The following is a 26,008-nucleotide window of genomic DNA, read 5'->3' on the forward strand; positions in this document are numbered from 1 at the left end:
AATCCATACGTAGTACATGTGTCAGTAGACGTCATACCAAAAATTCGCATGGAAAGTTACTAGTTAATAGCTGGTAGTCTGGGTAAGCAGCAGCGTGCTGAAGAAAAAAGTCAGAATGAGGAATAAGCTGTTAGCAGAGATCCATATCTAGGCCTTGCAAAAATGGTGCCTGGGCCGGGATCCTGAAAATGCCAAGCTCCAACTACTAGCAGCAGCTTATATCTAGGCCTTGTAATCATGGCGCCTAGGCCGAAGCTCTAAAAATGCCTAGCATCAGGAATCATCAGCGCACCATCCAGGCAAGGGATGTAAAATATATGCTAAAATCCTCCCCCCGGGGTGACCTTTTGAAAAACTGGTTTGAGGCAATGCGAGAAACCTTTTGAATATCTATCAAAAGGGGGCCTAGGTGCTCCGAAAGGAGTCAGTGATCGCTAGAGGGATACTGGGATATGAAAACTACCCGACACAAAGCTGTTCTAGTGGAGTGACAGGGCACCCTCGAGTTCAGCTAGCTCTGGGATTGAGGCAGAAAATCCTGCCTCAGCGAGGGATAGAACAAAGCCTAAGTACTCTCTGAGGTAATGGAAACTGTTCAGCCTAGCAGGATAGTAGTTGCCGGATGTGTTAAAGGCAAGGCCTACACCAAGATCGAACTACTTATTACCTGAACAGGTACAGCGCACCGCTTCAGAGTTTCAAAGTATATGGTGGGAACTGAGCTAGGTTAGTAGGGCCTATTTGTGATTCCGTTTGGACGCTCCCACCCTGATCCAGGACCGGAGTTGTTGGATGCGATGAAGGAGGCGGAGGAGGGCGGGAAGGTATTCGTGGGCGTGTTTGAGGAGTGGTATGCGAAGCAGATGGAGGCGTTTCGTTGATTCATAGACTGTTGATCGCCTTGACCTATCTGTTCTATACTATGCCTAGGTATACACACCTCTGGCTCTCGTTTCGAACAGCTCTACTGAAATTCACACCCGACAAAATCGCCCATTCCTTCGTGATCCTGCGCGAGGATAGAATCTCGGACCAGGATTCGGCACGAGCAGCCGAAAAAAGCAAGGCCATTCTGCGTGAGGTCATTGTATTCTCTTTGTTGGGACTTGTTCGTTGGACCAGGATAAAGATCCTTCGGGCTCCTTAAGTTGGGAATACCTTGGGAAGCGGACTTCACTCTTATCGCAGGAGTAAACTCCTGCGTCCCTGGTTTACTTTGCGCTCACGGGTTCAAGAAGCCGGTCTCTATCGTGGGGCCCGCTTTCCAATAATTCGAGTGGATATTAAAAGTATTCAAATGGATATTCGATTTCGGCGACGGCTAGTCCTCATCGCTGGCGTCAATAACCTCGTTTCCATTCTCATCCTTTATGACTTCATGCGTCAGAAACCAATGCGTATCACTATTTTTTAAGAACCCAGAACCTTCCTCCCAACGGTAGCCTGCAACCTCCATCTTCCGAATCGTTTCAAACGAGAGCCAGACATATCTCTCAAAGTAGCCCCCGTATGCGAAGTTTCTCCGAAAATATCCTCCACCCAGCGGATACATGTGTTCCGAGTGGAGGCGCGTACTGATTCCACGGCCCGTGGGCTCCAAGTCACGGCTTAACGTTCCATGCCTCTCGCTGGACTGTTCAATCCGGGGGCCTTCTTTCGAGAGATCGGTAATCCCGAGCTCTGCTGCGCGGCTTTCAAGATCTTCCTTGTAATGGGAACTGCGGACGTCTTCGGCCGCATACATGAGGGCAATGTTGGGCCGGAGATTGAGCCGTTTATATAAACCATAGTAGCCGCAATGCATGGCGGCGATACCGATCTGCACATGCATGGAAGGGCATCGATTCGCAAGATTAGACAGTGCTGTGAATTCCGGTTTGAGGGGATACCAGATCAGCCACGGCTTGCAGGGGGTGTCGTCGGTGAAGGTTCCAATCTCGTTGATCATGACTCGGCGGGCATTAATGGCGGTTTGGATCTTGTCCCGCTCTTCTTTGGTCATTCGGTCTTGGAAAGCGCCCGTGTCGAGCTGGTGCTGCCACCACCGCGCGAACATCGTGTGGTGATAGATGCCACGCACGACGCAGAGGATCTCGAGTGAGTCAATTTCTACCCGAGATCGGCGGTTCATAAGCCTGTCATATCGGTCCACGCTTCCTTCAAAGGCGGCCATTTGACGGAGCAGATCTTTTTTCATCGTTGGTAGATCGAGAGGCAGAGGCTGCCAGAGAAGCGTCGCCTCTTGCGGATTCAGTTCATCGTAGCGAGACTTGTCTGGCTCTTCCCTTTCGAGGCCCATGTACCGATCCTCTTCAATATCGATTTCCTCAGGCCCAAAGTCCTCCGTGGCATCCTCTGCGGGCGTGAACCGCCACTGTAACTTCCAGCGAACATGTGTGTCGGCATTGAGGAAGGCAGGATGCGGCGGGCTTTCCGCGTTAATTGAGCGTGTATAATCATCCATCACGGCATATTTCAGTGGTGAAGACATGATCGACTGGTAGATTTGACCTCCCCCTTCGGTATTGCCCTCCCGAGCTTCTTCAGCAATGGAGACATCAGGAAGGAGTTTGAGCTCCGTATACAGCGTAAGATATCCAGCGGCGGCACAGGCACGGCCGACCTGATAGCGCATAGCAGGGTACCGTTGCGCAACCTGGCGATAGGTCTGCTCTGTGGCAAAGTCCGGGTTCCAGATACAGTATGGCTGGGACTCGGGGTGTTCAAGACCATCCGGAACCACGTTGCTCATGATAAGCCGGGCATTGCGTGCGCGAACAAATTCCGGAAATTGCAGTGAAGCGCACAGATCGACTATGTCTGGGCTGACTGCGAAGTCGTAGGAGCAGCGCAGGCCTCGGATTACGGCACAGCGTGCAGCGGCCGAGGTGAGATCAACTGGGACGCTTGTTCCTTCGAGGGCGGCGATACACTGGTCGTAATCGTAGAGCAGCTCGTTGGTCGCCGCAGTGCTGGGCAGCGAGACCTCCGAGCCGACTTCGCTATGGCTGTCGGACATGGTGGGCGGCGTCAAGCTGAGCTACAACGTTGGACGTGGAGGGCTGCGACTATTTTAGCGATTCGATCCGTCGGAAAGATCCGCCGACAGTGGCGGGGTTGATTGATGCATGGGGGAAGGCGGTCCCGCTCGGAAGTCTTAAGGAAACTATTGAATGCCCTAAAATCCCCAATGCTCTTTAACAGATTCTTCCCTGTTAGTACGTCCCACTCTCTTGGTCTACTACGGACAATACACCGTCCGTTACATGGAAGAACAGGTCCTAGATCTCCTGGCACCCCAGAGACGTAGTGTCCCTGAATTGATGACTACCTAAATCCTATGTATCACGTGGGAGCTAACTAAAATATGAGATAGCCACCAAAGGAGGACGAAGGGGGATATCCATGGATCCGCCGTCCTTCCCTCCTCAAAGCCTGTCGTACAGTACAAATGCCCTTCTGTGTTTCACCTCTGGATTTCCCTCAACTCCGAGCAAACTTCTAACAAGTCTTACCCTCGTCGATGGCTTTCCACATCTGAATGGTCCTGAAATGTGTAGGACTGGCATTGGTCTGCTTTGCGAAACGTCCATCTGGGTTGCCATAATCTGTAACCTGTAGAGAGGTTAGCGAAGTCTCAAAAGAGAAGTAACCATATTTTCATACCCAGGCCTCGAAGTCTTTGAAGTTTTTGATCTGCACCTTTTCATCCGTCGCCTCCGAAATGGCATTCTTGACGTCCTCTTCATAGCTTTCCCAGGTCTTTCCAAGATCAAGACGTTCATAGTCCGGTCCGCCCGGCACACGAGAGTCCTCTTTGTATTTCACGAGCTTGTCCCCCAAATCCAAACCGCGGCCATCAGTTCTGTCGAAGTGGTGAAGCATGAACCGCTGACCGTCCTCGATGCGGAGCTGCACAACCCGCTCGGTCAATGATTTCGTCATGGTATCGTATTCCTTGATCTTGGCGTAGCTTTTCTCGTCGTTGCGCCACTTGAGCAACTGATCATTGAGCGCGCTGAATAGACGTTGGTATCGTCCTTCGTCTCTTGACTCTGCGGCTTTTTTCCCCTTGTTCACCTTCCCACCACCGCCGGACTGTCCAAACCGGTCATTGATCTGATGAACCATGAGATTTTCAGTTAGTCGATTATCGACCAGTTCCTGGGCAGCGCGCTCTAGATCATCAGCCCCAGACGGAGCAGTGATCTTGGGCGGTATGCCATGCTCGTCGACTGGGCGATCATCCAGTCGCACCATGAACTCGTTGTAATGCAGAGGACCTTCGTATTTTCCGGTCGCTTGGTCCCAATGTTTATTTTTGATGCCCTCCCTACCTCCTTTCTGGTGAATCATAGGCAGGATCTCGTTTTGATCTATGGTCTTTCCCTTTTTGTCTTTTGTTTCCATGGCGCTACAAGGCGAATTAGGAGGTCAGCACTCAACGTTAAAGTAGATCCCAAAACGATGTTCGGGATACCAAACAACAATCATAACCAATGCCTCACGTACATTGCCATGTTATACCGCTGCCAAAGCCATATTCTTTCATAGGCATGAGCATACATGTTTGCCGTATCCTTGGTAGCGGCATTGGATTGCACCGCAAGGCCGAGCCATATCAAGAGCAGCACGGCCCAAGGCACCCGCGCAATTAGTCCAACCATTCTTGTATATGAAGCAGATTCAAGAGACGAAGGGCGTGTTCGAGGCAGGAAAAGAGGACCTCTGCATACTTAAAAGGCACCACTGTTGTCTCCTGAATGGCCTCGTCCAAAAGAGTAAAGCACTTGTAACAATACATGTCTACTAGGTAAGTAGGCGCCTTCTCTCTTCCGACGTTACATCCGTTCTCAGCTAAAGAGACTAGTTTATCCAGGTACCTGAAAGGAGATCCGATAGGAACAGGCAATGGAAAAAGGGTCTCGACCCGCAGTGCCGACTTCCGCGCCAGATCGGATCACATTTTGAGCTTTTTGCCTCGGGCTCGTGTAAAAGACCGCCCTGGACCACTGAATGGGAAATTACTCTCATGCATCTCTGGCCGGATATGGTATGTAAAAGCTTGTAGCCATCAAGACCGAAGCGACAAACACACCAAGAGACTAGGTAACTAAGCTCCGATAGCCTGGCTTGGCAACGGGCCGGGCCCGAAGGAGCCACGCAGATCATATCTCGAAATGACAATTGAACAGGGTACACCCTCTAGCCAAAGTCCCCAAAATCTCCGATAAATACGCCACTTGCAATATATTCGAGCTCTTACTGGCACTAGTCATCTATACAGTCAAAAACACATGATTATCATAGATGTACTGACCTACTCTATGTGCTCAGTAATCTGAATACTGACCGTGGGCTGCATGAATGGCGGTGGTTGATTACCTTGGCGACTCGGAGATTTTGCAAACTTTGGCTAGAGGGCGTAGTTAGCTTGAACAGCAAGGGGTCCGGATTGACTGCTTCCGAGGTAGATCACGGTTCAGGTGCAAAGACATGGAGAATGGTTACATCGAACGGACAATGGCCGAGGTTGAGGCGTTCAGGCACGCCGATAGAGCTAAATGGTGGAGCGTAGACACGCGAGGAAAAGAAGCTACATCGTAGGGCTTGAAGTCCCCGAGGGATTCCGTCCAGAAGCGATTATATAAATATAATGGCATATCAGACACTCTCTTTCAACCACCAGGTCTTTTCTCTCATTCGTTCTCTTCTTTCCCAAGTGGCCTGCCTGGCTACGTCCATTCTTTTCTCCGTTGCTTAGCCAGCTTTGGCCTTGTCATTCATTCATTCATTTCTCCATTATGACGCCCAATATCAAGACGCTCTCTTTGTCCTATCTTTCTTTCATTGCATGCAATTTTTTTTCTTCTGTTACCCATGCCTCCTCAAATAACACCCTGGCGCCTGTCGCCCCCATGGGCGATCTGAAAACTGAAGACTCCATTGCATCCCCCCTGGTTCATGGGTGTCCCAGAGCTTGCACCATTCTAGGGTCTAACCCAGCAAACTGGACACAGATTCACGATCTTAATACCCTCGAGCGGTGCAAGGAGCCAACTCTGTTCGCCTTCAACATTAAGAGTGAGTTGCATGTTGATATGCCCATGTTCTCTTGTTCTTTGCTCGAGGAGTATCCCAAGCGTGTTTCAACGAAATTGGCAAAGGCCGCCTGGACAAATGTCGACACACAGGATGTTGATGCTGTAAGCCAGCGCCTGAAGGACTCTGAATCCTGCGGTGCCATCGCGAGCACCATTGATGTGATGCTTGAATCTGGAAATGCTGGAGATCTTCGCTCCACCGCTAACTCTACTAAAAATGCTGTGACTGCCGTGAGAAATTTGGCTTCCTATATGACTGATGCTTCGTCCTGTGGAACAACCATTCTATTTTCCAAGTATGGAGATTCCGTAGCTGCGATGTATGCCGGTGCAGACGCTCTGCAGAGAGGAATTGGCGAGACACTCGAGCGATTTGGGTAAGTGCTGCAACCGCGTTCATTTGAGGCAGTTGCTAATAAAAAGACCTAGTATGTTTTCATCCTGTCAACGTTCATCCATTCTTCTTTTTCCCCTCGTCTGGTGCCAAGAGGCACTTGTAGCAAAACAGCGTGTTTTTCGTGTCAGATTGGTCGTTCGAAACACCGCCCACTTCAAGAATATGGCCTGGATTGGGATGGCCTGCACGAAGGATCTCCGGAGGATCTCCAACTCCTCCACGTCTATTCGAGTCTCCAGAATTCTGAGCGGTCGAGGTCTAGCCAATCAGGGATATTTTGCTACAAGCGCCTCTTGGTACCGGACAGTGAAGCATTCTACTAACACGACCCCTTCCAACTAGCCCATGAGGTTGAGCATGAATCGCAGACTGTTCAAATATGCGATGCAGATTCTCGACAAGCCAGGACCATTGGTCTGTTTGTTGCCAGCTCCGTTGACAAACTTGAGGAGGCTCAACATGCGCTTCAGACATGGGCCAGCGGCGAATGTGTCACGATTGCTAGCTCCAAAACATCAAAAACCAGTCTAAGTGTTTTGGAAGCTTCCGAGAGGAGCAAGCGATCTTCCATGCTCTCTCTCCTTTCCAACACACTCACCCCTCGCGCCGACTGCCGCACTATCCAAGTCGTTCCAGGCGACAGCTGTGGTGCGCTTGCTAGCCGCTGCGGCATTACTGGCGCCGCCTTCACCAAATACAACAGCCAAAAGAACCTATGTGCTACGCTCAAACCAAAGCAGTACGTCTGTTGCTCGTCGGGCTCCCTGCCTGACATGAGACCCAAACCCCAAGCCGATGGAACATGCGCCGTATACACGGTCCAAGATAACGATAACTGCGCTGATATCGCCGCCCAGTTTGGTCTGGCCGCGAAGGACATTGAAAGCTTCAACAAGGCTACATGGGGCTGGGCTGGCTGCTCTCGTTTACAAAGGGATCAAGTCATCTGCTTGAGTAAAGGAAACACTCCCATGCCCGCGTCACTCAGTGATGTTACGTGTGGACCTCAGGTTCCTGGGACCAAGAAGCCCAAGGGCGACTTTACCGGGTTCGATCTCACCAAGCTGAATCCTTGCCCTTTGAAAGCCTGCTGCTCTGGTTGGGGGTTCTGCGGCACGACAGAGGAGTTTTGTACTGAGTCTCCTGCTGACACCGGCGCGCCGGGCGCATTCAAGCACGGCACAAACGGTTGTATATCCAATTGCGGTACCGAGATCAAGAATAATGACGTGAAACCAAAGACCTTCCGCCGCGTCACCTACTTCGAAGCATTCAACATCAACCGGGACTGTCTGAAAATGGATGTCAGAGAAATTAACGACGACGACCTCACTCATGTCCATTTTGCTTTTGGGGGCCTTACCAGCGACTTCGAAGTGACGTTTGATGAAGCTTTCAAGGATCAATTCGATGCCTTTGCTAAGATGAACGCTCCATGGAAGAAAATCCTCTCGTTCGGCGGGTGGGCCGAGTCGACCGACGCCGCGACATTCCAGCACTACAAGGACGTCGTCAAGCCAGGGAACCGTGAGAAGTTTGCGAACAATGTGGTTGCCTTCGTCAAGAAACACAATCTTGACGGTATTGACTTTGATTGGGAGTACCCCGGCGCAACCGACATTCCTGGAGTCCCTGGGGGCCAGGGCGAGACAGGCAATTACCTCGATTTCCTGAAACTCATGAGGGGAAGGCTGAGTGATAAGTCTCTCTCTATTGCGCTACCAGCATCTTACTGGTATCTCAAGCCTTTCCCTGTTGACAAGATGGCCAAGTATGTCGACTACTTCATTTACATGTCTTATGACCTGCATGGGCAGTGGGGTATGGACCGATCTCCTCTTTACCCTTATCAATAGGGCCTTACTTTAACAATAACTGACATAAGTTATAGACTATGGCAACCAATATGCGAGCCCCGGATGCGACGACGGAAACTGTCTCCGCTCCCACGTCAACAAGACAGAGACGCACAACGCCTTGGCCATGATCACTAAGGCCGGCGTACCCGCCAACCAAATCGTCGTAGGAGTGTCCAGCTATGGTCGTAGCTTCGGCATGGCTGACCCTAGCTGCACCGGTCCGATGTGCAAGTTCACCGGGTCCTTCACCGACTCCACGGCTCAGCATGGCGTCTGCACCGACACTGGCGGATACATCTCAAACGCAGAACTCCAGCTCATAAGTGACAACGCTTTACTGGGCTATAGCGGCTACCATGCCAAATCATGGCATGATGACGCAAGTGACTCAGACATCATGGTTTACGGCGTGCACGAGGATGCGCACACCTGGGTGGCTTATATGGATGAGGACACAAAAGCCGGCCGCATAGACTGGGTGAAGGGATTGAACTTTGGCGGCGTGTCTGACTGGGCCATTGACCTTGGTGACTGGTATGATGGAGTGGACCCGGACGATGAAGACTCGGCCGCCTTGTTAGCAGGTGGAAGGACGTTCGATGGCTGTCCATCAGACAATTGGCCTGAGACCCTGGATAAACTGAATGACAATCTGGACAAGATTGCAGTTGAGTGTCAGTCTCAGGCTGTTGTTCATGTCCTCCTTCTGCATGTTAAAGATGCAGTCTCTGACTACGAGAAGATTTCTTCCGGCGACTACGATGAAAAGGTTCGCTACCAACTCCGGGCCCATGATATCGATATTTCGATGGCTAACAGACGTCTAGTTCAAATACTATGCTGAATGGATACGAGACGGGATCAACGACTCCCTGGGCAAATTCATGTACCAAAATGGCTCCAAACACATGGACTGCGAGTGGGAGGGCGCCGGCTCGACCGGCTCCGGGCCATGCACTGAACTACACCGCGGATCAGCCAAGGGAACGCAGCATGTGACATTCAAAATGCGGGATGAGGATGGCTTCTACAAGGACCTGTTGGCGGACTACGGCATCCAGAAGGACTGGATTCAATGGAAGGATACCGTCATGGTAGTGCCTCCCTGTGTTTGTCCGGACCCCAGCCAAAATTGTGAAATCTGTAACGATCCGAATCGATACGCAGAGACCTATCACAACTACCCCCAGCGCAAGGACAGTGATGACGACATCGACGTGCCGAATCCAAAGACCGTGATTGACGCATCCATTCCTGATATCACATCCCTCTCCACCACGATGCTCTCCAGCTACTTCGATATGCGCACGTTTACGCTTGATGCCGACTACGGCGATGTCGCCACGTCCTTCAGCATGCCCGTTTTCATGCTCCAAGACGCCACGGAACAAATGAAAGTCATCCGAACGATCGGAGCCAAAGTGGAGGCTGCCGAGAAGAAGAAGCTTATCATGGGAATTCTCACGATAGTCTTCATGATCATTCCGTTCGCCGGCGAGGCCGCCGCCGCTATTGGTGGTGCGACTGCGATTGCGCGTATGGCGATGGTAATCGGCGAAGCTGGAAACGCGGCACTGAGTATTGCTGACATTGTTGATGACCCAACCTCTGCGCCCTTTGCGATTGCAGGCTTGCTCCTTGGCGCAGGGGCCGCCGGTCGACCGACGAGAAGGGTGTTCAGGCAGGCTGCTGATGCTCGCAGGGGGATGTCTGCTGAGAAGCTGATGGCTTTCAGTGATGCATTCCGTCATAAAGATAGTATTGTGCAGAATATTGTCAAGAGGTGTGCTGCTTAGACGGACAGTGTATTTGTACACTGGGTTTATGGTTAGTTCGGGTATATGATACTGTCCCTCGATGGGCTGACAATCTAGTATACAGCTGTGGTGACTTTAGTTCAGATAGAGCTTAATCGATTACATAACTGTCCATGCTCTCCTCATGTTGCTAGCATCTAGATAGCCTTGGATAATGTACTTGGTGAGATCTAATTGCTCAGACACCCACCCAATGCTCATTTTCTTGGTCGTGTTTGGATCTTTGGTCTTACCATCCTCAGATCAGACGTTAACTGCTTTGCTCCATCCTATATAGCATTCATCGACTGATTGTTATTCAACGAACTCCAAGACATTCGGTGTGAGTTGTTGGATGATGTAAAGTGTGCGTGGGGACGTGATTAAGAAAAGATCAGAATTTGGATTCACATGCCGCTCTCCTATTCCCTCATATTTTATTTATTATGGGAAATGCTACATGTATGAGTATTGCGAGCAGCGCCAATATAGACCCCTTCCGTATACCAGTTATTCGAGGGCTGGATTTCGGACCATGTCTGCATAAGACGGTCATTTGCAAATCTGTTGCATCTGATTTGGAAACAGGAGCCTTCCTAATATAAATAAATGATTGATAGAAACCTATTATTTTCGCGGTTCCTCATATTATAAAGCATAAAACCTCTTATGGAATGATTTTGCTACATCGTGCAGACAGATAGTTGAGATCTCTCATTTTCAAGAGCCAGTGTTCCCAAGACTGATAGCTAGGTGAATAGAAAGCAACACCTGGTGGCATGCTATCCAGGCAATCGATACTCCGAAAGATGCATCTGGACGTGCTTGAATAAGGCCCAGTGACACGTTACTAGTCACCGTTCAAAGACGCTTGAGCGATATTGCGACGTGGGTTGGATACCTCACCTGGCAGGGTATGGTTTATTGGAATCCTGAAAAGCTAGGTGAATAATTACATTACATACAAAGTAATAGTATAGGTAGTGTACATATGTACTGGATTTTCTAGCCAGGACGACAGCCTTCCCTTTCCGTTTTAGTGCTCACCCCTCGCCGCTTTTTGCTCACTGAGTAGACCTGAGCACGCCCTGAACGGCCTGAGATAACCACTGAACACGGGGTAAACGGAAGACTGAATGCCCTAAGTGAATAACCTCAATAAATTGTACTCTAACTAGCGATCTGTCAACGTGAGAAAGTCCTAGATATTGCACTTTGAGCATAACTAGGTGTTATAACATCTTTTTGTGGCTTAATAGGCATCTCTAGTTTTCAACACGATCTTTCTCTTGCCCGTTTTTCCACTTTTAGTTCACTTTTACTCGCCACTCTCCAAAAAGCCCAATACTGCTATCACGAAAATAACGAATCAGGGAAGCTATTTTTCCTTCTGATACCCATGACCTTTTCTTTAGGAGGAAATGCTATACTACCGCGCTGCACTAATATGGCAAACATTTTTCTGGGCTTTTTCTGTCGAAAGACAGCACAAGCCCAGATGTTTATAGGAACGGCCCTAGATATTCCAAGAGTCAAGAAATTCTCGGAACACCAATTAGTGCTAGTCTATTATAGATATTTTCTGAATTTTGATCTCGAATACCTACGTGGTAGAATGGCATGCCTGTGACAACCATCGCTAGAAGCCTGAGCGAGCTATAGTGTTGTTGCCTGAACTCTCAGGCATACAGCGTCTCAGCGGCTGACTAAGCTACGTAAACAAAACATCTTCGACTAACGTGATTCCCGGCCGACCGGTCACCTCATCAAAACTTCAAAAAAATCACAATTTTCAACAGCAAATTTAGAACCAAAACAATAATAAAATTGACTATCTAACTCTCTCAGGGCATTGGTTAATCCTGTGTCCTTTCGTATTACAGCCAGAACAAGTAAAATCGCGGCGAATGGTAGACATCTGAGGTAATTCAGGTTCAACCATAGCTTCTGTTGAAGTTAGATCTAAAGATATATAATCACTACCACTGCTTCTCTCAACACTAATATTATCCTGAATCTCTTCTAATTTCTCCAGACTACCCTTGTGAGCGATCTGCTTTTTATATTTTATTCTTTTTCTTGCTTGTTTCTTATTTGCTTCTTCTAACTGGCGGCATCGATCGGAGAGAAAAAGATAGTAATAAAACAATCGGACTGTTATATTGTAATAGTACTGAATCTCTCTTTTTATAGGTGAAGAGAGATTAAAAAGGACTAATCCAGTAGCTAAAAAGCTATTTCGAATAGTAGTCTCCTTAAAAGTGTCATATCGCACTCCAGAAAAGATATCCAGGAAATCTTCTTTTTCAATCGAATTGATGTTGAGTTTTATATATTCTGCCACCTTGCCTCCGTATAAGCGTTTTAAAATCACAAAACAGCCTACATCAAGTGGCTGTAAGAGATGCGATGCATGAGGTAGCATACAAATGTGACCTCCTGAAATCAGGGAACTTCCCGGTGCGGAGGAACGTTCTGGTTAGTTAGTATAGGATCGAGGGACCCTCCGGTAGGCATCCAGGAAGGTTCCTGGATGCTCTGCAGGCATTCCTGCCTGAGGCTAAGCCTCGGGCAGTATATAGAAGCTCTAGATCCTCCCTCCTAGATAGCCTTCCTCTCCATGGGAAAATTCTTGACTATAAGTCAGAAACAAACTTGTCTTTCGCAATATAGGTAAATTGAAAGCTGCACCTCTCAAATCTATAGAGACTAACTAATCTTCAATTGAACTTTCTTCAAGCTGAGTAGATTTATGGCCATTTGACCATATATCATGCTTGTTTTGGCGACCCTTTATTCGAGCTGAGAGGGTAGTACGTGGCACTTCAAAAGAGCGGGCAGCAGCAGCAATAGAGAGAATTCTGCCATTTTTAATAGCTTCTACAGCAAGTAGAAGACGACCCTCTTGCTCAATCAATTTTTGTGTTTTCTGGGGTCTTTTTGGAGGCATAGTGGTGGTTTAAAAAAATGTAAACAATGTTGTTGTTGTTGTTGTTGTTGTTGTATTTTACGGCCGTGTGACACCGCCTAAGCACGTGTCCCACCGTCCCCTGTTGGGGCAAAGGCCGCCAGGGGGTAAGCCCTGGGTGTCTGTAGCTATTTGTGCTATAATACATATCAAGAGACTCTTTGGCGCGTTTAGATAGCTGCCGTAGTCAAAAAGATGGTCTATACTGAAATTCTTCCCAAACAAAATCCCATATCCCAGGTCCCTAACCCCGCGGTGTTGCAGTTCCTTGAGATTACCACTCCCTCAAGTATATCGGATTTTGATGGCATAGAGGGAAAAACAACCCAAACCCCGAAGGGAAAAGGGAAAAGAAACCTCCACAAGTATAAATGGTTGTAGGTTGGAAGAGTAGTAGTGATCCTACTCTTAAGAAGCTCCAAGGAGCAGTATTGTTGGGGGTCTCCCAAAGGAGGTCCGTATTGTCGTAACTCACGCAGAGCGGAGGTCGTAGGCCCGTGGACTGATGGAGAAGGAGGTGAAAGCCGTCCGGCTAGCCGGTAAAAGAAAACAACAATCGAAAGGCGTCAGTATCTGTTCATGGAGGGCTGGCTCTCCCATGTTTGGCGCAGAGCGTTCGATCGGCTTCGGGTCCGGGGCACCGTGGCAATCAAGTCTATCCCCAAGGGATGGTAGGTTCACATGGACCCTAGAGTGGCCGCTCTGCTCTTGGCCATTACCACTTGGATAATGTTACCAGGCTGCACCACGAGGAGGTGGCAGAGTCGGACTTCGCAGCCCAATGTAAACAATGGTTGCTAAGGGAAATTTTGATGAGGTGACCGGTCGGCCGGGAATCACGTTACTGTATTTAGTGTTGTTTCTTCCTCACGCTTAGAATTCAACAAAATTCTCGCCTACGAGCTTGCTACGTAGCTGGAGAAGGGTTGTAACAATGCCAATGTTTCCTCATCAAAGATACGTTATCACTGTTAAGGTCCAGCTCACGGTCTCTGTGCCCGCGGCGAGCAGAGCAGTGGCTTCGTCTGTTAAACGTGGAACGGATTTCTCTTCCGCTGGGAGGCCAGACTCAAGCAGGGAGCCCATTACGGTTCATGATTCCAGCCTCCATGTCGGCTTTGGCTCTCTGGACCTTGTTGGGCATGTCAACCTATTGGCTTGGTGTTAGTGTGGAGGTTGTTGTGCGTGTCATGCTTGATATACCGTCAGTGTTCTAATAAGTAGTTTCATGTCCTCGGATAGATGCTTTGTGACACTGCGCAGTTCACGATTAGCCTCAAATACCCATTAGCAATGATAGAAATCGAAGCTCACCCCGAAGCAGCAACACTCAGGCCCTCGAGGAACGGAAAAAACCGGAACGGAAAAAGCGGCTTCAACAGCGCATACAATGGCTTCCGAAAGTTCGGTTCCCAGGACTTCTGTTCCAGAAACCCGAAGCTCTCACCAAAGCAATAGTCGGATATCACATCCGTGCTGAAGCAACTGAACGCCGAAGTCACGTCAAATGGCTCTTTTCCTTGGGCCAACACCTTGTCGCAAAGTCGTTGGACGAGACGATGGATCTTCGGCTCAAGTCGCGATACATGACCGCGTGAGAAGAACTTAGCCAAGGCGCTGCGGCGCATTCGGTGCAAATCGTATGGTGTGGTTGAGAGAATGGCGTGCGGTACCCTGCGATCGCCTCCGGTGTTGGCTTCAATTCAGTCTTCGAGGACATGTGGGTGGGTGAAATGCTTACGTGCCACTTCCTCTCACCTGGTGAAGAGGTTTGTCGCGTTTCCGACCTCCCAATGGGTATATCTCGTTGGCAAATTGAATGCCATTGTAATGAAGTTCGTTAGGACTGATCCGGACAATTGGATCTGGGAGTAGAAAAAACAACAGTTAGTGGTAGTTGCCAATTGATTACGACTTTGCCATAAAGCCTCATACCGTAAACATCGTGCATTCGATTGATTTCCTTTGTATACCGGCCGAATTTGACAACGTCATAGTAGAACTCGGGAAGATACGTAGCGCCCGCAAGCTTGGGGCCAGGGATATGGCTCAAGGGATGGAAAGGTGAAATATTCCACACTGCTTTCCCAACTTGATAGATAAACCAGATAAAAGCAAGCACGCGAATAGTATTCTCGCGGCCTCGCCCAGAAGAAGGTCGATCATTTTCCAAATTTCTGCTTTTAGAGACAAAGAAGCTTTACGTGACGTTCGATATAAGGGTTCAAGATACTGGATTTGGGTACTTCGGACCTCTTAGAAGATAGGAAAACGGTGTTTTGGGCCGTAGAAGCAAGGGATGGAGATAGAATGCTCCGAAGCTTGGATTGAATGCGTGCTGTCGGCCAAATGCTTGATCAACCACATCGTAGCCCGCTCGTAGTGTGAAGATCTGATGGGACACGAATTTATTCATATCAACTAGGACAACAATTCGAGCGCATTAACCTTGTCGATAAGAACATGAGTATAAAAATTCGGCTCGCGACCTTGTTTCTCCGCTCGAGCAGCCTCGCGCATTAATGTGCTCCACGGCTGACTAGATTTTTTCGCGACCTGATTGCGAGAAATAAGGTCCTGTTGTGAGTACTGAATTTAGTTGCAGCTTCAACATCAAGTCACTGAAATCCTTTTTCCTTGCCCAGGATGCTATAGTCCAATCTTTATGGAAAAATCAAACAATTATCGCCACTTCGTATTACGCCCAGTGTCGCAAGATTGAGTATTGTTCATCAACTTTAAAAGTCAGGTCAAAAGCGGAAAAGTCTCTCAAAGGATGACTGAAATATTGTGTGTTATAATATTATTCTACTTGCCTCCCGATGATATATCTTCTCCATTAACCTTCATTGGCCTTCCAGGAATGCGCGTAGTTTAATATTCGAACTTCTCACCAACAAGCTCCTCGCTCAATTTCCAGAGCTTCTCAACACTCTCATCATCTCGCACATACTCTGCTTCTGCCTGCGTCACCTGGCTATTTTGCAGATAAGCTGGAGATTTGGCGGGAAGCTCGGGGTCGAGTGCAGCAATCAGCGGTGTAGCGGCAATATGCGTATAACTCTTGAATCGAGGCTCTTCAAACACAAAGTCCCGGCCAGTGTTCTTTTTCGTGGCCGGGAAGATTCCGGCGTAATCGTCCCACGTCAGGTGGGCACCCAGCTGCGTGTCCCCGTTTTAGCCAGGATGTGCAGCCGCCGCCGTGATGCCGCGAGCCTTCAGCTTCTTGGTCAGACCGTAGGCAAACAGAATGTTGGCCGACTTCGCCTGTCCATAGCCAGTCCAGGGATCATACTACCTGCCATCTGAGTAGTTCCAGTCTTCGAAACGCACGGGGCTGATTAGATATCCCGAGCTAGTGAGGTTCACGACGCGAGCATTGCCAGTCTCAGCTGCCCCTGCGAGCAGAGCGGGAACGAGCAGATTCGTAAGCAGAAAATGGCCGACGTGATTTCCCGAGAACTGCATTTCAATGCCTTCAGCGCCATGTTTCCCGGGCTGTTGATGAGGACGTTGATTCTGGGCGCCGCGGCCAGGATCTCTTTGGCGGCTTGACGCACCGAGTCGTGGTCGGACAGATCGACCTGTACGAAGGTGGCTTTCACGGACGGATCGATCTCTTTGACCTGCTCGAGAACGGGCTCGACCTTGGCTGTTCGCGAGGCAATGAGGATTTGCGCGGGCGCAAACTTCGCTAGCGAAGTGGCCATCTTGCTGCCAATACTGGGCTGGCCGGCTCCGGTGATCACGAAGGTGCGACCCCTGATCTCTGTTGAAAAGGCGCTGGCGAAATCCTCGCTGGTAGCTGATGCGTCGAACACGACCATGTTGACGGTTGATTGCTTTGATGAAAATTGGGGGATGGTAGACAGGTAAATGTTCAGAATGAGCTTACTGAGGAAAACAAAACTTATTAGACAGACTACTTTGAATTATCAGCCTCCTATATACCAAGCTCCTGTAGAATGACACGAATGAAACAATGCCCGTGGACAAGGGAAAGCAGGATTGCTTAAAAATGAGTCGATTACAAATGAAGTCTTAATTCCTTTCATCCCCAAGCCTTAACTCCGATCAAACTAAGGGGTTGCTCTACTCACTTTCATCCTTCGCCCTAATTCAGATATCTGCCCCCGCCATCCAGAGCTTTCCCCGACTCCATAACAGCGCAACCTTGCCTTGTGCTAACGCAACCCAACAGACAAACTATTCATATTTCGTGTCGATGGTTGGAGAGCCTTCGGCCCGCAGGGCAGCTGGAGCCAGCTGCCCTGCGGCCGATAGCGTCGATTATGCTGATTTCACCCTCGATTGAGGTGGATTGGATACAGGACAATAGCAAGAAGGAATTAAAATTAAACAGAGATGTCACCTGTTATTATCGCTTTATGGAAGCTTTTCCTGATCTAGGCCTTATAGGAAATTCCTACATACCTAATTTACTATCCCAAACACAATCATACTCTTATCCCGACTGTCCCTTGAGCATCTCACTTCGACCGACAACCAGCACCGCCAACTCTTCCAAACTGGGTGTACTGGTAATATCCAGTGCTGAGACCTCTGCCTTCCACGCCCTGGTAATCCACTGCCGTATCTCAACAGCTAGCAAGGAATCCACACCTTGTACTGCCAGGGATCTCTGCGGATCGATTTCAGCAGCTGTTTGGTCCAACGCATGCGCTAGCTTTTGCGTCAACCCGTCGACTACAACCGATACGGCGGCCCCAGGACCAGCTTTGGCTAGAGCTGCTTGCCAATGTGACGCTGCAGTGGAGGTAGTAGCGCTTGGATCCAGTTCAACCTCTACCGCAGTAGCCTCCTGCGGAAGGACACTGAATAGTGCGCGCTCTAGCATCCAAGCCGGGGGATCAATACCTCCAGCGCGCATCTGAGCCGGTGTCGCCAGACCCACCAATATCTGGCTCGAAGTCGAATCAGAAGCTTGGTCTAGAGGGGATCGACAGACCTGTTCCAAAATCGCATGGAATTCTCGCTCCGAAATATCTTCCATCACGGGCACATCCTGTTTGTGTCGTGCATAATTCGTGTTCTCGGCAATGATGCCTACCTCACCCATGCGGCCCAGGTCAAGCGAAGTCGCAGCCTGGCCGAGGCTACGTCGATAAGTCGCAAAGGCATCTTGGAATGTGTTTCCGGCTGCGTAGGCGGCTTGCGAGACGGAGCCGACAATCCCTGCCAGGGAGGAGAGCATGACGAAGAATTCCAGGTCGGATGGGAGAAGGGCATGTAAGTTCTCGGTGCTTTGGACCTTGGAGCAGATGGCTGTGGTCCATTGTGCGTAAGTGAGATTTTCAAAGATAGCGTCCTACAAGTGGTCAGTATTCTCTCTAATCGCAATAACAAGAATATGGAGACTCACCTGTAGAACCATCGTGGCCTGCAGACAGCCTCGGATTGGAGGGAGGTCGGCACAATCACTCAGTGCCGCTTTCATCGCATCGGTATCCGCAACGTCACATTTGGGTGCGCGAACACACACTCCCTGTGAGGTCAGATCGTCGATCAGCTGACGAGCGGCATCTGATTTGGGCCCTGATCGAGAAAGCAAAAGGAGATTCTTGGCTCCCATGCTCGCCATCCAGCAGGCAGCACTACGTCCCAATCCGCCCAACCCTCCTGCAATGACGTATGTTGCGTCTGAAGGAAAGGCATAGGGCGGTGTATGCCGTAGGGATATCTTGAAATTGTCAGCAAATGTCTGAGTCAATTGGCTTGGAACACATACCGGGACGATATCATTCGGATTGAAATTGATCACCAGCTTGCCTGTGTGCTTTCCGTTCTGCATCAGACGGAGGGCCTCCTCCATGGATGAAAGAGAGAATTCCTGCAACGGCCATGGTGGATGCAACGTGCCGGCTCCCATCATGTCCATGATCGGCTGCAGGGACTGACCGATGAGTGCTGGACGCTCCCGTGAGATAAGGTCCACTGCGACAAGGAAGAAAGACACGTTCTGTGCGAAGTGCCTCATGGGCAGTTTTGAGTTGTTGGCAACGTCGGCATTGCCTAGTTCAACAAACCGCCCGTAGGGAGCAATGCACTCCCATGATGCGACGAGGGCATCACCTGAGAGTGAGTTGAGAACGACATCCACGCCCTGACAATCCGTCATGCGTCTTATATGTCGGGCGAACGTCGTGTCGCGACTATACATGATATGGTCCTCAGGGATGCCGTATCGATCCTGTAAGAAACGCGATTTCTCCTGCGACCCGACAGTCACAAAGATCTTGGCTCCCACACTCTGGGCCACTTGGATGGCCAACTGTCCGGTGCCTCCTGCAGCTGAGTGAATAAGAACCGACTCGCCAGGCTGCAGACGTGCCAAGATAATGAGAGAGTGATAGGCTGTGACCCCGATGGTAGGTACTGAAGCCGCCATAGCCATCGTTACGCCCGTAGGGATGCGACAGCATTGACGATAATCACACCGAGCATATGTGCGCACGCATCGAAGAACCACTGCGCAGACTGGATCTCCAGGCTGAAAGCCGACACAATTCTTGCCAACACGAGTCACGATGCCGGCGAACTCACAGCCTAGATTGTCTCCGCTGCGCAGTCTGCCCAGCGCTGTGAGTACATCTCTAAAGTTCACACCCACTGCTTTCACTTCTATCTCCATCTCAGTGGGGCCAAGCTCCCCAGAGTACTCTAGGTCCTCGACAAAGACCATGGAACTGGCATCGAGCGATCCCGGGTTGGAAAGATAAAGTGACAAGGGTATTTGGTGCCGGAAGGGCTGCCACTTCACCGGAACCTGTGTCTGCTCCAGCAAGGTATTATTGCGCGGTATATCTTCTATAAGACGCCCGACATGCAGCACACCATTCTGCTCGCGGTAATCAAGCTCAGGGTCTTTGCTAAGCTGTCCTTGTCGTTGCGAAAGAATGCGATGAATGTGGTCCACCCACTTACTCGGGTTGTCTAGATGATCTTCTAGATCTAGCGTTGCGAAAGAAAGCCTCTCGTTCTCAGTGCAGAGCACGCGCGCTAGTCCCTGAATAGCATGCACCCGCGGTGCTGTGGAAGACGTGGGATTCGAGGCCATGACCCATATCACGTCTTGGGCGCGGCAGAAGAAGTGGTGCAATCGATCATAAAGCGTCTCTGAGAGGGAAGCTATAACTGGGCTCTCCACCTCTGGAAGAAAGACAACCACGGGGTTTTGAGCCAGTGAGATGCTAGCCACTTCCTCCGTAGGCACTACCGTCCACTCAGCCGCATCAGCAGTCTGTTGTTGCAGGTCATGTACCAGCTTGGACTGTATCGTTGAGGTCGAGTCAATGACACACACAACAGGCCGAGGCTTTGACTGGGACAGCGTCCTGGATGCCGTGGCTACCAGCAGGCTGTGTTCCGCGTATTTCTCAACTTCGCATTCCGGAATTGCAAGATCGACCCCGTCGAATCCGTTTGCCTGCAGAATCTCTTGCCACTTCTCCGTTCTCACGCAGGCGCCGTGTTCACGGTACTCTTCTTGCCCTGTTGCTGGTCAGAAAAGGTTCAATAGGACTATAAGAAACACATACCCATCCACCACCCAGGCAGAGTTCCGGTAACGAATCCAGTACGCAGGATCTCGGGCTGAGTGATTTCGATCATCACTAGCTTTCCTCCCGGCTTCAGCAGCTCGCGAACAGTTCTAGTTGCGGCATTAAGGTCTGCCGCTGCATGGAGAACCTGTGCGAGTAAGGATCATACGATAACGGCGAGAAAAAAAAATTTACTAACCCAAGCACCAACGATCAAATCATAACTGCCCTTCTCGAACCCCTGGGCCTCCGGAGACCTTTCGACATTCAGCGCCTTGAAACCCATTTTGCTACCATTGACTGCGAATCGCTCGCGTGCCTTTTCGAAGAACCCCTCCGAGATATCAGTATAGTCGTAGCGTGCGAACCAAGGATTCCCAGCGTCGCCAGCCAATGCATCCAGTACATGACTGGTGAAAGAACCCGTGCCGGCCCCGACTTCTAGAACTTTCATCGCGGGATTCTCAAGGGCCAGGGCTTTCAAATAGCGACGCAGATGTCCCGGCTGAAGCATACGATCAGCAATTGCCTGATAATGGTGTGCAGCGCGGTCGCCCTGGTAAAGCAGATCTAGAGGGTCCACAGTGCCCGCTAGTATACCACTCATGTTCTGAGCAACCACTACGCTGAGGACGGCTTCCGCGCTCAAGGGCTTTACCCTCTCGTACAGTTCTTCGGCAATAGCTGGATCAAACGAGTGAAGGAGAGGATGATCCACGGCAATTGATGCCGTACCTTCATCATATCTCCGCGTCTGCCACTGCAGCCAATTGACGTACTTTTGCAAATGACCCGGCAGGTGAGATGTCGATCGGCCTTTGAGCTGCTCAATAGCACGGCGGGCGGATGACAGCTGAACAACCTCTAGGAGGTCAAAGAGCTCCTGTGGATTATCGGCGAGAGGCAGGTCACACCAGGTTTTCAGCTGGCTAGAGGTCATGGAATTCAACATCGGAGTCCATTCAATCGTGCCACACAGTGAACGCGCCTGGGCTTCCAGCTCCTTTGCATTGTTTGTCGTCATGGAGGTGGTCTCCATACTAGAGATCCAGATCTTGACCTGGCCAGACTCGTCTAGGGCCGTGACCTCGGTTTCAGTACCTCGCATTCCGGTGGTATGCGAGCGCACAAATGCCCGAAGAAATGGGGTAGCGGGACTCGATGCTCCAGACGCAGCGATCCAGGCCTGCTGGACCCGTGTGGTTACCAACCCCGTCGTGAGCAGCTTTGAGCCTCCATCGGTCAGAGGCACGACACCCAGCTGGCCGAGGCCATCGAGAGTGGCAGGGTGCACGACATGCTTTTGCCAACCATGTTGCGACTGCTTCGCGGTCCAGGGAAAAGTGTGGATCTCGGCTGCCGCACATTCATCTCCGTCCCAGGTTATGGTATCCATGACCTGGAAAGCCGGACCGTAGTGCAACCCGTTCATCTCGAGGGCTTCATACATCCCCTGAGTTGAGACCGGACTGGAACATTGACGGGATATTTCCTCCCAGCGCCCCTGATGATACATGGATTGTGCCTTCTCTTGCCGCAGGAGAACATCTTCGTCACCTGCGAGCTGAACCGAGATATAACCCCGGCAGGTCTCCTGCCACTGGCTGTTGACATCGGTGTAGATACGGAACTCGAAGGACTGGGAAGTCTTCTCTGCCGACCGGATTGCCCGCATATGAAGATCAGCCTGGACGCGACTAGAGGGATTAATCACGATCGGATGCGTGAATGTAGCGTCGTGAACGAAATATCCAGACCGTGGAAAAGACGCATCAACCAACTGCTCCGCTCCCTCGATGGCCATGACCACCATGCCCGTCGCCGGGTAAATAGGCTTGCCGTTGACTGCGTGATCGAGGAGCCACGGCGTTTGAACGGGGTCAAAAAAGGTACGCCAATGTGCCTCCCCGGGATGTGACTCCGGCGATGGGGCCCCCAATAACTCGTGACGTCCATGAGAACGAAGTCTGACGTTCTGAGTCTCGCGCGTCTCGAACCAGTACCGTCGAGAATGGTTGAACGGGTAGGATGGAAGATTTACCAGCTGTTTTGTGTGGCGCGGAAAGCCTTCGCGATATTGGTTGATCTCGTGAAATGACATGGGGTATCCCTGGGAGTAAAGGTGTCCCACGGCAGATTGAAGCGCCTGCAGCGATGGCTGGCGACGATCGAGCGTGGCCATATATCGCACATTACGGTTCAGATTCATACTGCGCAGGGTTTCTCGGAACGGCCGTTGCAAGGCTCCATGAGGGCCGATCTCGAACCAGTCCGTGATAGCGTGTTTGACCGGCGCACCAATCTTGCGGTTCTTCGATCCAGTGTGTAACAGGCTCTCTGTCATGGCACCGCAGAATTCCACGGGCTCAACCATGTTACAGACCCAGTAGTCTGCGGTGGACAGTATCTTGCGGTCACTGATGGGTGAGCCCGTCACAGAAGAGATCATGAGTGTTTTGTTGGGCGATCCGGCCGTCAGTCCTTGCAAAGAATCCCTGTAGAGGGATGAAATGGCCTTCATTTGGGAACTGTGGTATGCGACGCCCGTACGTAAACGGCGAGACCGAATTCCATTGCTTTCAAGATCAGCCTGAAGCGCATCCACCAGGTGATTTTCGCCAGAAATTGTCACGTTGCTAGGACTGTTGATGCAGGCAACAGTGATATTGCCAGGCGTGCTGGCATGCAGTTTCTCAAGGTATGGTTGGGCATCAGTTCGTGACAGATCCACTGCGAGCATTGATGCATTGCCACTTCGCAAGGTACCGGCATGCAGTCCCCGGAAATAAGATACCTGGCACGCTGATTCCCGCGAGAGTCCACCGATGGCATATCTATTCCTGTTAGCGCAGTCAATCTGGTGTGATCAATACACTTACGCGGCAGCAATCTCGCCAGAAGAGTGACCAACAACAGTCGAGGGCACAATTCCAAACGAGGACAGAAGGTCGACCAACGCTATTTGCAATACTGTTGTTAAGCACTGTGCGTATGTCGGGTCATCCATCTCAAAAGTTTCAGGGCTCGCCTGGGTCAGGAGATCTATTCGCGATCAGCTAATTTCGTCAAGCATGCTGCATGCCTCGGGTTTGACTTACCAAACACTGACCAGGGACAACCAAATGAGCGAAGCGCGTCATCGCAAAGACGAAGGCTGTTTTCGAACACGGGGTATGTAACCAGCTGCCGTCCCATCCTATAGTACTGGGCCCCTTGTCCTGTGAAGATATATCCCAGAGCCAGAGACCTGGTTGTATGCACTGGCTTGGATACAGAAGCTGTAAGGGTCTTGAGAGCGGACAGCGAGTCAACCACGCTATATGCGCGCCATGAAAGCTGGCTACGTTTTTCCGACAAGGTCTGAGCTAGTTCACCGAGGAACGCTGCCTCTTTATCTTTCGGTATCTTGAGCGAGTATGCATATTGGCTGTAAGCGTCAATCATGCGACCCAGGACACCTTCGTCTTCGGTAGACCAGATCAGGAGCTGCGAGGTCATCTCTGTGGTATGACCATTTGTGAGAGTTTCCTCAATAGGACCAACATGCCCATTGGTCCCGTTAACCGGTGTTGACACCCCGTTAGATACTCCATTCGCGATGTGAGCCTGGGGAACAGTACAATTGGGAGCATGCAGAGAATGTTGCTTCAGGTAATGGTATGCGTCATCCAACACAACATGCGCATTGGAACCACCGTATCCAAAGGATGAGACGGAGGCTCGTCGCAAACCAGGCGTTGGCCAGGCCATGGGCTTGGTCGGGATCTAGAATTGTCAGCTAGTTATGTACAGCTTACTCGATGTGATTTAAAGGTTGAAGTACCTTAACGTTCAAAAATTCGGCATCGATCTCCGGGTTTAAAGATTCGAAATTGACCGAATTCGGTGGAATGATACCCTTCTCGAGCACGAGTACTGTTTTAATCACAGCTGCAATGCCGCTGCCACCCTCGAGGTGACCAATATTCGATTTAGCCGCACCTCTGTACATATCAGCGAAAGTCTCGAAATATGAGATGAGGGTTTTACATATAAAGAGGATCTTCTGGCGAACGCGCCTTGCGGAACACACGACCGATAGCTTCAGCTTCGATGGGGTCGCCTACCGCCGTCCCAGTTCCATGCGCTTCGAAGAATCGCGTTGGCTCAAAGTCAAGCCCTGCCTTGGCATATGTATCCCGAATCAAGCGGGATTGTAATGTGGAACTGGGCTGTGTGATGCCTGGGGTATAGCCATCCTGATTGGAACCAGTAGATCGGATGACTGCTCGAATAATGTTGCCATCGCGTACTGCATCAGCCAGGCGCTTGACCAGCACGACACCGCAGCCTTCGCCTCTTCCGTATCCGTTGGCTCGAGAGTCGAAACTATAGCTGCGACCGTCGGGTGATAGAAAGCTCATATTCATCAATGACATGATGGCTTCGGCTCCTAGAATCGCACTAACACCTGCGACGAGAGCCTGTCTGCGTTAGGATCTCCAGGTAGGAAGGCGAAACATAACATAATTTCAACAAAAGCTCACCATGTCACTATCCTTGACCCGAAGTGATGTACAAGCCATATCAAACGCCATCAGACTGCTGGAGCATGCGGAGTCGAGGTTCACACAGGGACCGTTCAGATTGAAGAACCAGCTGACACGATTTGCTACCATACTGGACGTAGTGCCGATAGAAGTGTGTTTGGGCATATTTTCGGGATCGCGATGTGCCATATGTGAGTAGTCATTTGTCATAGAGCCTGTGTACACGGCGGTTTTCGTGCCATTGGCTTTTTCCATGGGGATACCGGCTGGATGGAATTAGAATACATATTCAATCGGGCGATTCCTGATTGGCAGAAATACCATTTTCCAAAGCGCGGTACGCTGTCTCCAACACCATGCGGTGCTGAGGATCCATAACGGCGGCCTCGGCACCACCAACTCCAAAAAACGAGGCATCAAAGAGAGCTGGATCTTCTTGCATGAAATGGGCGCCAGCAATGAACTCCTATATCAAGTAAGCTGCTGTCTGCAGTCTATTCAAGTCAGTGGCACCTTGGAATCTCGATGTGAGAAAGCCTCAAGCTTTACTCGATCCTCAGGCCACGGCGTCATAGCGCATCTTCGCTCTTGAAGCATGCGCCAGAAGGACTCTGGGGTGTCTGCATCTCCCGGGAACTTGCAAGAAAGGCCAATAATGGCCAGAGGCTCGAAAGTGTCGGCGGTCATTGCGGATGGTGTAATGTACAGGGACAAGGGAAGCGGGGATTATTTTCATTGGTACACAAGTAAGGTCTGTCAAGGACAGATTTATACAATCTCTTTCATGTTCGAC

The 26,008-nt window shown here is 50.4% G+C and overlaps 5 protein-coding genes across 5 annotated transcripts; 1 reads left to right on the forward strand and 4 right to left on the reverse strand.

Moving 5' to 3' along the window:
* Positions 1-1,321: 1,321 nt before the first annotated feature.
* On the reverse strand, positions 1,322-3,019 carry KD926_004590 (uncharacterized protein; the record flags this gene model as incomplete). The annotated part of the gene is made up of 1 exon (XM_053098047.1): positions 1,322-3,019. The coding sequence occupies one exon, from the start codon at positions 3,017-3,019 to the stop codon at positions 1,322-1,324; it is 1,698 nt and encodes a 565-aa protein (XP_052958068.1).
* A 482-nt stretch (positions 3,020-3,501) lies between these two features.
* Positions 3,502-4,667, reverse strand: KD926_004591 (uncharacterized protein; the record flags this gene model as incomplete). The annotated part of the gene is made up of 3 exons (XM_053098048.1): positions 3,502-3,615; positions 3,667-4,414; positions 4,513-4,667. 3 exons carry the CDS (start codon positions 4,665-4,667, stop codon positions 3,502-3,504), a joined length of 1,017 nt encoding a protein of 338 aa, XP_052958069.1.
* Positions 4,668-5,918: 1,251 nt separating this feature from the next.
* Positions 5,919-10,156, forward strand: KD926_004592 (putative class V chitinase; the record flags this gene model as incomplete). The annotated part of the gene is made up of 4 exons (XM_053098049.1): positions 5,919-6,481; positions 6,908-8,322; positions 8,393-9,129; positions 9,188-10,156. The coding sequence occupies 4 exons, from the start codon at positions 5,919-5,921 to the stop codon at positions 10,154-10,156; spliced, it is 3,684 nt and encodes a 1,227-aa protein (XP_052958070.1).
* A 4,037-nt stretch (positions 10,157-14,193) lies between these two features.
* KD926_004593 (cytochrome P450) lies at positions 14,194-16,951 on the reverse strand (the record flags this gene model as incomplete). The annotated part of the gene is made up of 9 exons (XM_053098050.1): positions 14,194-14,274; positions 14,328-14,379; positions 14,439-14,798; positions 14,866-14,989; positions 15,060-15,266; positions 15,378-15,545; positions 16,019-16,286; positions 16,458-16,622; positions 16,685-16,951. 9 exons carry the CDS (start codon positions 16,949-16,951, stop codon positions 14,194-14,196), a joined length of 1,692 nt encoding a protein of 563 aa, XP_052958071.1.
* Positions 16,952-17,589: 638 nt separating this feature from the next.
* KD926_004594 (polyketide synthase) lies at positions 17,590-25,902 on the reverse strand (the record flags this gene model as incomplete). Its single annotated transcript, XM_053098052.1, has 12 exons — positions 17,590-18,453; positions 18,508-18,825; positions 18,874-20,636; positions 20,684-20,834; positions 20,886-23,520; positions 23,566-23,728; positions 23,785-24,451; positions 24,510-24,669; positions 24,716-25,149; positions 25,213-25,481; positions 25,537-25,681; positions 25,729-25,902. 12 exons carry the CDS (start codon positions 25,900-25,902, stop codon positions 17,590-17,592), a joined length of 7,743 nt encoding a protein of 2,580 aa, XP_052958072.1.
* Positions 25,903-26,008: the final 106 nt, after the last annotated feature.

Source organism: Aspergillus affinis (genome assembly GCF_023601865.1).
Source record: "Aspergillus affinis strain CMG 70 chromosome Unknown NODE_21_length_366722_cov_90_171905, whole genome shotgun sequence".
Classification (NCBI taxonomy): Eukaryota; Fungi; Ascomycota; class Eurotiomycetes; order Eurotiales; family Aspergillaceae; genus Aspergillus; species Aspergillus affinis.